Source organism: Rhinolophus ferrumequinum (genome assembly GCF_004115265.2).
Source record: "Rhinolophus ferrumequinum isolate MPI-CBG mRhiFer1 chromosome 5 unlocalized genomic scaffold, mRhiFer1_v1.p scaffold_110_arrow_ctg1, whole genome shotgun sequence".
NCBI classification, from domain to species: Eukaryota; Metazoa; Chordata; class Mammalia; order Chiroptera; family Rhinolophidae; genus Rhinolophus; species Rhinolophus ferrumequinum.
The window spans coordinates 10557239-10572303 of NW_022680355.1; the positions used below are offsets into that span (position 1 = coordinate 10557239).

The window sequence follows — 15065 nt, forward strand, 5'->3', positions numbered from 1 at the left end:
CTGGTTGCACTGGCTAGAGTCACCAATGCAGTGTTGGATACAAGTGGCAAGACTGAAGATTCTTGCCATATACCTGATCTTGGAGAAAAAGCATTCAGTTTTCCCCCATTAACTATGATGTTAGCTGTAGGTTTTGCATAGATGGAGGAGGGACTCTGTAGTCCTAGTTTGCTGAGTTTTTATCAGACATGCATATTTGTTTTTCTTTCTATAAATATGGTGAGTTACATTGATAGATTTTTTTAATGTTATACCAACTTCTCATTCCTGGGAAAAACCTGACATGGTCATGATGCATTGGACATTTTATGTATTGCCTGATTCAGTTCACTAACATTTTGTTAAGAATTTTCATATCTATGTTCATGAGAGACATTGAACTATAGTTTTCTTCTAATTTTTTTTCTGATTTTGGAATCAGAGTAATACTGGCCTCATAGAATGAACTGAGATGTATTGCCTGCTCTTCAATTTTCAGTAAAAGTAAAATAAGTATTATTTCTTTTTAAATTCTTTGTAGAATTTACCAGTGAAGCCACCTGGGCCTGAAGGGCTTTTAGTGAGAACATTTCCGACGACAAATTCAATTACTTTAATAAATATACAGTTATTTAAGCAATGTAATTTTTTTGAATAAGTTTTAGTAGGTTGTGTCTTTTAAGAATTTGTCTATTCATCTATGTAAACAAATTTATTGACATAAAGTTGATTATAATATTTTCTTATTATCCTTTTAATATCTGTACATCTTGAAGTTATGTTAACTCTCTCATTCCACATATATATATATATATGTATATATATACTCTCTCTCTATATATATATATAGAGAGAGCATATATATACATATATATATATATATATATATGCTCTCTCTATATATATATTCTCAAAGAACCAGCTTATGCTTTCATTGATTTTCTCTATTGGTTTTACTTTCTATTTTGTAGATTTTGTTTTGTTTTGTTTTTTGCTTTTCTCTTTATTGCCTCCCTTCTCCTGTTTGCTTTGGGTATTCTGTCATTTTTCTGATTTCTAAAGTAAAAACTTTAAGTCAGTGAGTTAAGAAAAACATTTCTTCTTTTCTAATATAGATACTCATACAGATTATTTACAAGTCTTTTTTTAAAGATTTTTCTTAAAATATGGCTAATATACAATATTATATTCATTTCAGGTGTATATCATAGTTACTCAACAGTACCCACCTGGCACTATACATAGTTATTACCATATTTTGATTATATTCCCTATGCTAAAGAAGTGATCACATGACAACTCCAGCAACCATCTGACACTGTACCACGCTATCACAATATTATTGACTATATTTCCTGTGCTGTACATTACATCCCCAAGACTTAATTTGTTTTATACCTGGAACTTTGAACCTCTTATTACACTTTATTTTCCCCCCTTTTTTAATTTTTCAATTACAGTTGACATTCAATATTATTTAATATTAATTTCAGGTGTACAGCATTGTGGTTAGACATTATGTAATTTACGAAGTGACACCCCCCCCCCGACTAGTACCCACCTGTCACTATACCTAGCTATTACCATGTTATTGACTATATTCCCTATGCTTTACTTCACATGCCCATGAATTTGTATTTCTTATCCCTTCACCTTTTTCACCCTGCCCTCAACCCTCCTCCCATCTATCACACCAATAAATCTAGTACCCATATGACACCATACCTAGTTATTACAATATTATTGACTATATTCCTTATGCTATACCCTACATCCCCATGACTACTGTGTAACAACCAATTTGTACTTCTTAATCCCTTCCCCTTTTTCACCTACCCCAAGCCCCCTCCCATCTGGAAACCATCAAAACGTTCTCTGTATCTATGAGTTTGTTTCTATTTCATTTGTTTGTTTATTTTGTTCTTTAGATTCCACTTATAAGTGAAATCATATGACATTTGTCTTTCGCTGTCTGATTTACTACACTTACCACAATACCCTCTAGGTCCACCCATGTTATTGCAGATGCCAAGATTTCATTCATTTTTATGGCTGAGTAATATTCCATTGCATATATGTACCACCTCTTCTTTATCCATTCATCCATTCGGGAACACCCAGGTTTCTTTCATGTTTTGGGTATTGTACGAGTGTGATCAACAAATACAGTGAATGTTTAAAAAAAAATTGATTACAGTAAAAGACACATTGCCATTAATCCCCCTCAAAATATTCTGCCTTGCTTCAAACCACTTATTTCATCATTCTTGCGACTTTCTGAAGCAATTCTGGAAGTCCTCTTCCATCAGTGTCTTTAGTTGCGCTGTCGTGGCTGCCTCAAAGTCCTGAATCGATTCAAAACATTTAACTTTCATGGTCATTTTGACTTTGGGGAAGAGCCAGAAGTCCCCGGTGCCAGATCCAGTGAATAAGGTAGATGAGGACACATTGTAATGTTTTATTTGATAGAACTTGCCATACCAGAAGCGATGTGTGACATGGAGCCTTTCCATTGTGATCACAAAATTCAGTAAATGCTGCTGCCGAGTGCCATTCAAGAAAAAGGCAGGGATCTTCAATACCGGAAGTGACGTATCAAACGTTAGTAACAGTACATGATAAGTTTCGTTGTTCGGTGCAATGAGTCAGGTATGAGCTACAGTTGAGAGAAGGTGTGTTTTAAAGTGTGCCATAAATCATCCTCCATCATGACAACAGTCTGTGTCACACATCGCTTCTGGTATACAGCAATTTCTGTCAAATAAAAACATTACAGTGTGCCCTCATCCACCTTATTCACCGGATCTGGTACCCTGTGACTTCTGGCTCTTTCCCAAAGTCAAAATGATTCAGGACATCGAGGCAGCCACGACAGTGCAATTAAAGACACTCAAGAAAAAGGACGTCCAGGAATGCTTCTGAAAGTGGCAAGAACGATGGGATAAGTGTGTTCGAAGCGAGGGGGAGTATTCTAAGGGGGATTAATGGCAATGTATCTTTTACTGTAATAATTTTTTTTTTTTATCTAAACATTCACCATATTGTTTGATCACACCTTGTAAATAATGCTTCAGTGAACATATGGGTGAGCATGTCCCCTCAAAATTGCATTTTGGGTTTCTTCAGATAAATACCCTGACGTGGGATTACTAGGTCCTTCTTTGTCTCTTGTTATAGTCTTTATTTTCAAGTCTATTTTGTATGGTATAAGTATTCCTACTCAAGCTTTTTGTTTCCATTTTTGTGAAATATCTTTTTTCATCCCTTTACTTTCAGTCTGTGTGTGTCCAATCTGAAGTAAGTGTAGTCAGCATATGTAAGGGTCTTGTTTTCGTATCCATGCAGCCATCCTATCTTTTGATTGGAGCATTTAATCCATTTACATTGAAGTAATTGTTCATAGGTATATAGTTATTGTCATTTATTATTCATATTTTTTTATTTTTTTCATCTTAAAGAAGCCTCTCAGATTCCTTCTAATACTGGTTTGGTGGTGATGAACTCCTTTAGCTTATTCTTGTCTGGGAAGTTCTTTATCTGTCCTTCGATTCTAATGATAGCTCTTCTGTGTAGAGTAATCTTAGTTGTAGGTCCTTACTTTTCATCACTTTGAATATTTTGTGCCAATCCCTTCTGGCTTGCAAAGTTTCTGTTGAAAAATCAGCCGATTGTCTTAGGGAACTCCCTTGTAGGTAACTAACTTATCTTTTCTCTTGCTGCTTTTAAGATTCTCTCTTTGTATTTAACCTTTGGCATTTTAATTATGTGTCTTGGTGTGGGCCTCTTTGGGTTCATCTTATTTGGGACTCTGCATTTCCTGGGCTTATATATCTATTTTCTTCACCAGGTTAGGGAAGTTTTCTGTCATTATTTCTTCAAATAGGTTTTCAATTCCTCTCTCTTCTCCTCTGGTACCCCTATAATGCTAATGTTGGTATGCTGGATGTTGTCCCAGAGGCCACTTTAAACTCTCCTCAGTTTTTTGGATTCTTTTTCCTTTTTTCTGTTGTGATTGGGTGTTTTATGCTACCTCATCTTCTAAATCGCTGATTTGATCCTCTGCTTCATTGTATCTACTATTGATTCCCTGTAATGTATTCTTCATTTCCATTATTGTATTTTTTATTTCTGACTGGTTCTTTTTGGTTTTCTGTCTCCATTTTTATGGCTTCTCTTTTTCTGTTGAAATTCTTCCTGAGATCATTGAGCATCCTTATAACCAGTGTTTGGAACTCTGTGTCTGGTAGATTACTTGTCCCTGTTCTATTTAGTTCTTTTTTGGAGCTTTGTTCTGTTCTTTTATTTGGGACATGTTTCTTTGTCTCCCCTCTTTGGCTCCCTTCCTGTGTTTGTTTCTATGTATTAAGTAGGGCTCCTAGGTCTCCCAGTTTTAGTAGAGTGGCCGTATGTAGTAGGTGTGCTGTGGAGCTCAGTGGAGCAATCTTCCTGGTCACCAGAGCTGGGTGCTTCATGTGTGTCCCTTGTGTGGGTTTTGTGTGCCCTCCTGTTGTAGTTGAGCATAGTTGCTGTTTGCACATCAGTGGGAGGGATTGACCCTCAGGCTGATTGGATGTGAGGACTGACAGTGACTACTGTGGAGGATCTGTTGTGCAGGGGCTGATCCTACAGAGCAGGATTTGTGTCAGCAGGACTCTTATCACCCCATATCTTGAAATAATTAAAAGTAAATCCAACACTTACCTCTATCTTTTCTATTCTCCAAGCTGGATTTTTGTCTGCATTAAAATTTTGTTGTAAATTTTCACATGATATCATTTTATCTCTAAGTTTCTCAGTAAGTAGTTAGCCAAGCATGTAAGTTTGAATATTGTGGAATTCACAATGTTTATTTTAACATTTAAGTAAATTGGGAAAATCTTTTAGTCATTAAGGATTCTAAAAAGGTATATTAATTTTGTGTCTAAATTCCCATAGGAAATCTGCCACATTCTAAAACTAAAAATATAATAAACTATCAAATGAGAATGTCAGAAAAGTCAATCAACCTGACAAAGGTAAGAAAATGCATTTTTCATGGCAGTGAGTCTAAAACTCTACCTTTAAAATGGCAATATTTGTGTGCTCCTAAAAGTAAATAGCCTTTTCCTTACTTTTTATTTCCTTTGATCTTTTTTCTGCTTAAACAGCTATTTATGTTATATTCATATTACTGCTAGTCACTAAAATAATCATGCATTTCTTATATATTCCTAACTCTTCATTTATGTTGCAGTAAGACCAACTTAAAATATATTAGCTAAGGTCAGAGGTATTCACATTCTATGTAAGACCAATTCAAACTCCAAGCAGTTGACAAAACAATTATCTTGAAGTAACAATACCAATAACATTTTGTTATTTTATGTATTTGAATGCATGGACTATGATAATCTGAAGGAAAATTCTACCTGCTCCCTGTAGATCATAAAGTACAATCAATACTGAAGCATCACTGTCCTTCCTTGGTCTTAGGGTGAAACTGGAGAAGCCACACGTCATGCCAGAGAGACAACCAACATGAAAACACAAACAGTTGCATCATATTTTCGAGTAAGATATTACATTATGCTGTGTTGTGTTTGAGGATGTTATTTGTCCTAAATGGGAGTGATAGATCAAACGCTAGTAACAAATATCAGAGTGCTATTAGCAAAAGAGAATTTTTATTGTGTTTCATTTACTATTTGTTAGATACAGGCTATATTAGACTAGACTGACAAAAATCTGTGCATTGGTTTACTGGGTATATTTCACCTGTACAATTATTGTATACTAAGTTGTTCTTAATGGAGGTCTATACCTGCATTAAAATTTGTCCTTAGAAACAAATGCATTTCCACCAAAATAGAGCTTAAAAAGGTTTTTGATTTGATGCTATTATAATTAACAATGCTCCTTCCCACTCCTGGATAACTTTTGGATAGATAAATGGGACCAGGTTGAGCATCCATCTACATTCCGTATCTTCCTGCACATAGACAAGCTGAAAACCTCAAAAGAAAAACAGAACTGGTGTAGGAATGGAGCAAGGAGAAGGAACCAGGGAAACACAGTAACATGCCAAGGAAGTGAGGCACTGTGTCCTTAGCATTGGATCAAGGTGACCTTTCCTCCTTGGACAATATGGAGAAAGGAAAGAAGAGAAAAGCTTTATTGTCTCTTTGCTCTGGAGAACTCTGCCCTCGTTATTAGTCCCAGTTCTTATTTCTCTCTTCTGATAAAATCCTATTAACCAGCCAGTGAAAATGGAGAAAATACCACCAAAAACTTGGAAATTATTAATAGTTAATTTAATGTGGGGAAGGGGAGGAAATTGGGTTTAAATTTCCTATGAGTGCTCAGTGAATAAGCCCAGTTCCTTAACAGAATCATGAAATCCTTTTAAAAATAGCTGGGCAGTTTATCAAAATGTTTTTCAAGTCCTAATCTCATAGCAGACAATGTGTATTAAATCATCTTTGAGTAGCACCTAGTATATTTATTTATATGCTTACTATCTCACATTTGCTGCTAAACACGTTCCCATTCCATCAGGACTGCAGCACAGCTGAATCACCGAGAATATTTACAGCCAGATTCTTTTCTTTTCTTTAAGTGAGCTACCCAAACCATTACCGTACTGCTGTTGTTAACATCAAATACTGTGTGTACATTTAAACTGTGAGTTCATAAAATTGTTTTACTCCTCAGGCTGAAGTGAAAAGATAGAAGATAATTTCATGTAGTATGTAATGTATTTTTAAAAATATTTTCACTCTGCAGAGAACAGTGAACATAGTGTAACGCTCTGCATTGGCCCCTGAGAAAAAACAATGCCTAAATTGCAGGAAGCTCTTGCTCAGCTTGCCAACAGATGTGTATACACCTCAGAATCACAGTGCCTGGCAGATGTTTGCATGACTAAAGGAATGATGATTCACTGATAAAAGTAATGAAAAAGGGCTCCAAAGTGACAGCCCAGCTGTTTGAAGAAGATCACATCTGAGACACAGTGCCCAAGAGGAAGCCATGCAAATCCAGTGCTGTGTCAGTTACCCAGTTCCAGCCTTCGGTTTGCACGTGCTTGTAACTGTGGGCTTTTGTATTTCCAACACTAAAAGAGACCCAATCAGAGCCAGTTCTCTTTCCATCACCACATATTTGACACCGTTTACCCTCATCTATGTGATATATAGATGATGTATTACAGAATTGTACACTTGAAACCTATGTAATTTTACTAACCATTGTCACCCCAATAAATTTTAAATGAAAAAAAAAAAGTAATGCACATTAAAATCACAATGAGCTGTCACCTCAGAAAAGAAAAAGAAAGAGACCCAGCTGCCAGCAGCTGTCAGTGTCCAGACATTTATTACCTGGCCAACAAATTGTAATCCTGGTATGTCTCTGACGTACTAGTTTTCTGGGATTCCACTTTTAGCTGAATTACGATTATCCTAATATGTTATACTTAGTTAATTGGCTACTAGTTAATTATACTAAGCAAATCAGCCACTGTTTTAATAAGGTGTTTTAATAAGGTGTTGCTGCAAAACCATTTTCACACCTGAGTGATATTAAAAACTCTAAAATAAATAAGAAAATTGTCAAACCAGAGCAGATTACAGTACTTAACAGATTTGCTTATTTCTATACCTATGTCCTATATATTAAACTGCACTAACTTCTCAGTCCTTATTTTAAACTAGGAGATGATACTGACGCATTAGAGTGTTTACTCTTCATTCTTTCTATGAAGAAAGAGTTGGAGAAGGAAATCATTAGTATAAGCAGGAAGCTAGATTGTATACCTAATTATTGTAAGTTGGCAATTTTCCCTGAGAGGATATAATTCTTTACAATCCATATCAAAAATAATTTTATCTGTCTATTAAAGTTGCCTTTAGAATTTACAGGCAACCTTTGACTAGTTAAGTTCCTAGGTATTGCCTCTACATTTTTATGAGTAAATCTGTATTTTTAAAAACATATTATAAATAAAATTTTTACTAATACAGGTTTTCCTCCATTTACTGTGAATCAATGTGAACATGTGTAACGTTCAGTTTTCAGATTTTTTTTCCTCATAATAAAAAGACCTACAAGCTCATAAGTTTTTGTAGTTACACGGGGAAATTTGTTTTTGTTGCACCTTATAGTATTCCCTGATGGATTTGTTATCTAAAATGGTGATGGGCCAACCTCACTTTGTCCGTTGCATCAAACCAAATAATGAACGTCAGGCCAGAAAATACGACAAAGAAAAAGTTCTGCTACAGCTTCGCTACACAGGAATTCTGGAAACAGCAAGAATTCGAAGGCTAGGATACTCACATCGGATACTCTTTGCTAACTTTATAAAGCGGTATGTGGATTTCTTTTTAAATTTCCATGTGCAGTTTATATAAAAAATTCTTCAGGAGAATTATAGGAACCCAAACACGGAAGAGAATAACTTAGGTGTTCAAGGAAGGAGGCATTTTGTCCACGCAAAGGATTATGTATTGAAAGAAATGGTAACTATGAACTGGGCTGGAAGTTTCTCTTGTCAACGGGGAGATCCAGTGAGTGGCAGCATAGAATACACGTCACAGCCAGCGTGACCGAGAGACCTGAGATTCTGTAATGACAAATCTGTTTCTTGTCCAAGTTCTGCCACTTCCTATGTGACCACGGCCTAGACCAGTGATTCTCAGTGAGGGGGTATTTTGCTCCTCAAAGGACATATGTTAATGTCTGGAGACATTTTGGGTTGTCACAACTGGTAGGATGTGGGTGGAGGAGGTGTGGGCAGAGAACATCTGAAAATGCACAGGACAACCCAGTGCAACAAATAGTTATCCAGCCTAAAATGTTAACAGTGCTGAGGCTGAAAAAGCCTGGCCTATACAGAACCTCATTTTCCTCATCTAATGAAACTGCCATGACTACCTGATAGAATTGTTATAAGAATCAAATGAGATATCGTTTCTAAAGATTTAGAACATGTAAAGAATCAACTGGGGATAAGGAGCCCTTTCTGATATTTGAGATTGATGCTAAATGAATTAAGCTATATATATTAAATATATTAAGTAACACAGTAGTGATATAGAGGTTCAATATCTTATGTATTCAATATTTGAAATGCTCATGTTTCTGATGTTTGTCAATTCTATGATTTCTATAGCCATTAAACTTGAAGTTTCAACTTTCAAAAGAGAAGTCTATTACAATTTTCAGGTGAAACCTAGCAATCGAGGGATTCTCCATATGTAACATCCTCTGGCTTTTTTCAGAGTATATAAATTAGTATTAAGAACAAAACAAAGTTTAGTGATTGCGCAAGGAATTGTGATATTTTAACTCCCTCCTCCCACCAAGACAACAACAACAAAAAAACATTGTCATGTCTTATCTCAAGCATTCTTTTACTGTGTGTAACCAAGACCTTTAGTAAATGGAATAAGAATTCTAACTCTTTTTGTAAATTTTCATACTTTCAGCAGTTCTTGGTACTTCCTAATTATTTTTTTCTTTAGAGGTCTAGGAAAGAAACGAAAGGTATTCATTTGGAGTGCCTTGAAATAAGGAAAACCATACTGCTTTTTCATGATGGAGAGCAAAATTACATAAATATGGTGACGTTCGTCTTGGAAAATCCTTTATAGTAGTTTGACAGACTTTCAAACTTCAACTTTTACAATGCAGAAATATAGCCAGCATCGAATCACTGACGTCACTTCTCACACAACAGACCCAATTTTATAACCAAAGCTAAGAAATAAAAAACATTATAATTTCTTATTGGCCAATAGGTAAATTCTCCATTCTGTACATGAAAGCGGGTAACCCAAAAGTACTAGATACAAAGGAATTTCAAATTTCAAGTTAAAATTTGACTTCATTATACTTTACATTTTTTAGGGGAAGAGTAGATTTTTAACTTGCTTAAATATTAATATAAGTAACATTAACATAATATTAATAGAAGTGTCCTTATATTTTAGTGAATTTTTTATGTATAAGGCACCATGCTAATCACTGTAGGAAACACTGAATTTTAAAACTTGCAAATGCAGGCTTGATCCTCAAGAATGAACAATCGGGTTAAAATAATCAGAGCCATAGACATGGAACGTTAATAAGCAGTGCAAGGTAATAAACGCCGAGATCCAAGGGAACGGTGCCCACAGTATAAGAAATCAGGGGAGACAAGGATTATCTCCAGCAGGGCTGCTAAGAGGGTATCAAGAAATGAGGCCCAAACTGGGATCAGGTGGAGGGCATGGTTTGTGGAAAGACCGGAAGGAGCTTTCTCAGTGTACAGGCTGGTGTGCCAAAAGCCAGAGAGACTTGGAGTAGACTGGAGTGGTAGAGTGTCTATTAGTAGAGTGACAGAAGTAACAGAAGATAAGATGAGATAAGATGGGAAAACTGATCAGGTTAAAAATATGGCCTTGAATGCCAGACTAATTTTTTATAATTTTAAAATTATCCATGGTTTTACACTATGGACCATAAGGAGAGCTGAGCATATTTCCTTGATGATGTTGTAGTTGAAAGTCACTTATTTAGAGGGTCAGAAGTGAAAATAAATTTTTAAATGTATTTCAAAGTCCCATGCTATTAAAGAATAGCAAATTACTACACGATACATAAGGAGGGGAAAAAACTGAGTTTATAGAGAACATGGGAATAGCTAGTGGTTCTGCACATAGGAAGGTCCAGAAATAAAAGGCTAAACCTTTGCTCTGTCACTAATTTGAAAGCTGCCATCAAATTGGCATAGACTCTTTGGGAGGCAGAACAATTGCAAAGGCTCCCTGTAAATAGGTGTAAATAGGACTAAATGAGCCTCCTGTGTCCTGCCTTAGCCTTTGAACAACCCTCCTTGTACATATGATGCAAAATTCATCAGCCCCTTTGTTCTGTTGTAGAGAAACGCTTGCTTTGTGACAAAGACATAATCTTAAGGGAAGAGACACAACATGAACTTACTTTGCACATGACAATGGGGTTTTGCAGTAGTTATTTCAGAAGAACCCTTGTACTAAGAAATGTCTGAAATTAGCTCCATTTTCCCACAAGGCACCTAGATAGAGTGGTTTAGCTACCAGAGCTCTAATACAACCAGAACTTACGAAAAGCAGTAGTATAGAGGACTACACATGTTTTAAAGTCAGAAAACCCTGGTTGGAATCCCAGTTCCGCCACTTACCAAATATGTGACCTGTTCAAAGTTACTTGAGTTCTGAAATCTTCAAACTTCATTCTCTCACTTGCAAATAGAAATTATGATAATAGCCTATACTTTATTATGTGGCTATGCACATTAAACATAATAATATATATGAAGTTTATTGATAGAACCAAATGTCAACAACACATATCAGCTAAAATTATTTTCATTATAATTTTTGTCTCAGCGCCAAGATCCCAAAATTACTTATTATGTTCAGTGCTGTAGTCTTGAATCCCACAATTTAAACCATGAAGCTAACCCATCAACAACAAACCGAAAGTCAGCATGTTGGCTTTAAAACAAGTCTTTAAACCAAGGGGTACAACAAAGCATGGGTCTGGGCCTTTCTCTGTAAACATATCTGATTCACTTAGATGTTGATTTCCAGAGCGAAGTCCCAGAGACAGTTCACTAGTCATTCAACAAGCATTTAATTGAGCACCCACTATGTTCCCATCCTTGAGAAAAGATTATCCCAAATCTTAATCCAAAGATTAATAAAAGAGCCTCTGACCTTCAGAAACTCAGCCTAGTTGTGGTAACGGAGATCTAATTATCTACATTATCCTACAATGTAATGTAAACTCCAGGAGGCAAGGGTGTTGGTCTGCAGTGTTCGCTGCCCTGTCCCCAGCACTTACAGGGGTACCTGATGTGTAATTGGTGCTCAATAAATATTTGTTGAAAGAACAGTGGATATTTTTAATAAAAGTATGCCCAGCGCCTGAAGTAGGGTTGGTGGAAGAGGAAAGGGGAAGACTTCTTAGATTATAGCAGAAATTCAGATAAAGCGGAGAATCATAAAAATAATATTGAAATCCATACTATAAATGTATTTTAAGAATGTGAGCATCTGTTCATTTTTCAATCTTTTGATATAGGCTTCATTTTTTTTCTTTGAATAGAAGTCCACTAATCAGAGTTTATCGACTCTTTCTTACCTAATCTATCCATAATCCCTTATATAGGATGTCTAGTTAATATTTCTTGAAGTGAAACAAGAAGCTAAAGATACTTGTGAAACAATCACCTCAACCCCGTTATAGCTTCATCCATGTTCAATTCCATAGTTGTTTAGAACACGTCTTTATGAAGTCTCACCAACACATTTGATACAGTTTTGTAGAAACAATTCGCTGGCTCCCCTCACTCATATTTCACCAATTTACCTGATATTTATTTAAATGATGTCTCCTCAAGTGCGACTGGCATGAACAGGTTTGGCAGCAGAGCACACGGCACAAGGAGTAAGGAAGGGAGGACGTGCAGGCATAGAGAGTAACATACAAAGGAGCAAGCATGGCCCTTTGGCATAATTTTAAATAACTCTGATGACTGGAGCTCAAGATGCCCATGGAAAATTGCAGGACATGAGGCTGGAAAGGCCGGCAGGGATGCAGAGCAGGAAGGAGCATTCAGACTAGTCATCATATGTGGCAACCAATTTTAAATGACTGCTTTTCAGCAGGCGTGACTTCTCCATTTCCTGCATTTCCACTGCTTCCCGGCTAACATGTTTATGTTACCTACCCAGACTTGGAAAACACCCGATATTGCCATCCCAGCTTAGAACCTGGGAAATAGTCGGAGACTTCGTAGTCAGAAAAGAACGTGATCAGATTTTCATTCTAAGATAATTCAGATGGAGTTGTGCAAGTTGTATTAGGGAGGGTAGAAGGGAGTAAAGATGGACACGACGAGTGGGGAGGAAATTATAGAAGTCAAGGTGAGAAGTGGTGAGTAAATTTAAGGAAACAGCAATAGGAATGGAGAGAAAGAAGTGGGTTCCAGAGAGACTTTTAAGCCTGTTGGGTACACTGAATATTAGGGAAGACTCTAGAATGACACACAGATTTCTAGGTTTACTACCTTTTAAAGAGTGATGAGATCACTCACAGAGACAGGAACTAGCGGAGGAAAGAAAAGATGATGCATTTTGAGGTGTTTGGAATGTCTGTGGGATAACCAGGTGGGATGTAGAGTAGGCAGTCAGAAGTCATGTGTTTAGCGTTTATGTAAACAGGGCTGAGAATGTAGATTTAAGTATCCTCACAACCAGGGAATAGTCAGAACCATGTATGTAAACAAGACACCTGTGGAGAGAGCTTAGAAAGAGATGGAACATTGCAGAACACTAGCATTTAAGCAGCAAGTCTAACTATGGAGCATGTCAGGGAGACAGCAGGGGAGGAGAAGCAGGGGTACAAAGTAAGATGGGATCCTTGGGGACACTCTCAAGACAGAGTGGTCAACAATATCAAATACTGCAGAAAAAGCATTTAAGATTGGGATGGGAAACAACTGGATTTCATCACTACAAGATCATGTGTGATTAAATAAAGAGTCCTCATTACTATGTGATTAAGTAAGATTCCAGGAGTTGAAGGGTGATGGGAAGTAGAGAAATAGACAGATTTTTTAAACAATCTTTCAACTTATCTATAAAGCCAGTAGGAGATACACAATCATTTCAGATGACAGAGACTTAGGGGGTTTGTTTTGTACTAAATGGGAGGAGCCAGAAGAGAGAAAAGAGATTGAAAATATACAGAAGGGAAGAGGAGGAAGAGGTGGCATCTAGAACCCATGCACATGGAGAGTGGCAATCTCCTCCTCTGAAGGAAGGAAGAATTGATAATGGGCAGATGAGTAATGGTCTCTAGTGAAATAGTAGACAGCTTATCTGCTGAGAAGGGTTCAGAGGGCAGGGCTGCTGGGAGGCTGGAAGGGGCCAGGAGGGATTACATTGCTCTTGTGGGGATGGAGTGAGGACATGACCACGGCCCAGTAAGGATTCTGAGCATTGTGTGAACCCAGCTAAATGAGGAAACTGCACGTTCGTAGTGTGCACACTGTCATGAATGTGGTCTTCTCTGGCAGTGCCTTGAAGCAGTGTTCCCGACAGCAGAGAACCAGATGATTGGGCAGTCCATGTTCACATGTTTGCAGAGCATGGGCAACAGAGAATGAGAGGGAGCTCACTAAGGGTGGCTCACGTGATGAACCATGAGATCCTGGATGGATCTACAAAGGAGTCAAACCAGTAGATGGTTGGTAGGCTGACAGGCCAGAGTAGCTACTCAGGTCACAGTGTGTCTCTCCATGAGCAAGTTGAGTCCTGAAGCAGGCAGGCCTGGTAGGTGGAGGGAGGGTAATGGGCATTCCCTGAGGCTATTTGCACAAACAGTAAAAGCTATGAGCATCCACTTCTTTCTAGACTATTCTAGGCCAGGATTCTCCAAGAGCCTAACAGAAACTGGTTCATCTGCAGATTTAATGGAATGAAACTTGGTGGAGCTGGGCTATGTTATTTTTTAGAGATTTATCTACGAGCTCATTTTTGGATGAGGAAGTTGATACTTAAAGAGGTTCCCTGATATGTCCAAAGATGACTCTCAGTATGGTACCCTTTACCTCACTACCTCAGTCTCCTACACAACATGGCCTCTGTTGTGAAATTCAGAACCTACCAAAACGGGCTGCTTTGTCTCCTCTGGACTCTCAGGTTAATCTTGCATCAAGAAATTAAATAAAAATAAGAATGTTTGAAAACTCTAGAAATCTGACTTTTTGTGCAAGATTGTTGACCGGTGTAAACTGGTTTTTCTTCCTTTAATTCACTCCTTTCCCCCATTAGACTTTGTACTCAGCCTGAATAGCTTGTGACCTCTTTCACTTCCCTCCTTCATTCACCCCTTAATCACTTGCTCTCCTCAATTATTGATGTATTAAACCAATAGAGAAAAGCTCTAGGAAGAGACATAGTGTAACTCAAGGAAAAACAATGATACAAGGTGTGTATACAGTGTTGGGAAGTTTGTGTAGAATTAAACACCTTCATTCCAATTTTAAGATCAGCTTCTAATGTTTTTGTGAAGGT

General features: G+C 37.2%; 1 protein-coding gene across 2 annotated transcripts in view; it reads left to right on the plus strand.

Annotated features, from left to right (window-relative positions):
• The window catches only part of MYO3A (myosin IIIA), a 219961-nt gene that overhangs the window by 158015 nt on the left and 46881 nt on the right, over positions 1 to 15065 (plus strand). For both annotated transcript variants that reach the window (XR_004422433.1, XM_033100700.1), the window contains exons 24-26: positions 4915 to 4994; positions 5452 to 5529; positions 8121 to 8326. Coding sequence is in view for 1 of the 2 variants with exons in the window: in XM_033100700.1 (XP_032956591.1) it covers positions 4915 to 4994; positions 5452 to 5529; positions 8121 to 8326 (364 nt within the window). In the remaining variant the exon portion in view is untranslated. The remainder of the gene's footprint in view (positions 1 to 4914; positions 4995 to 5451; positions 5530 to 8120; positions 8327 to 15065) is intronic.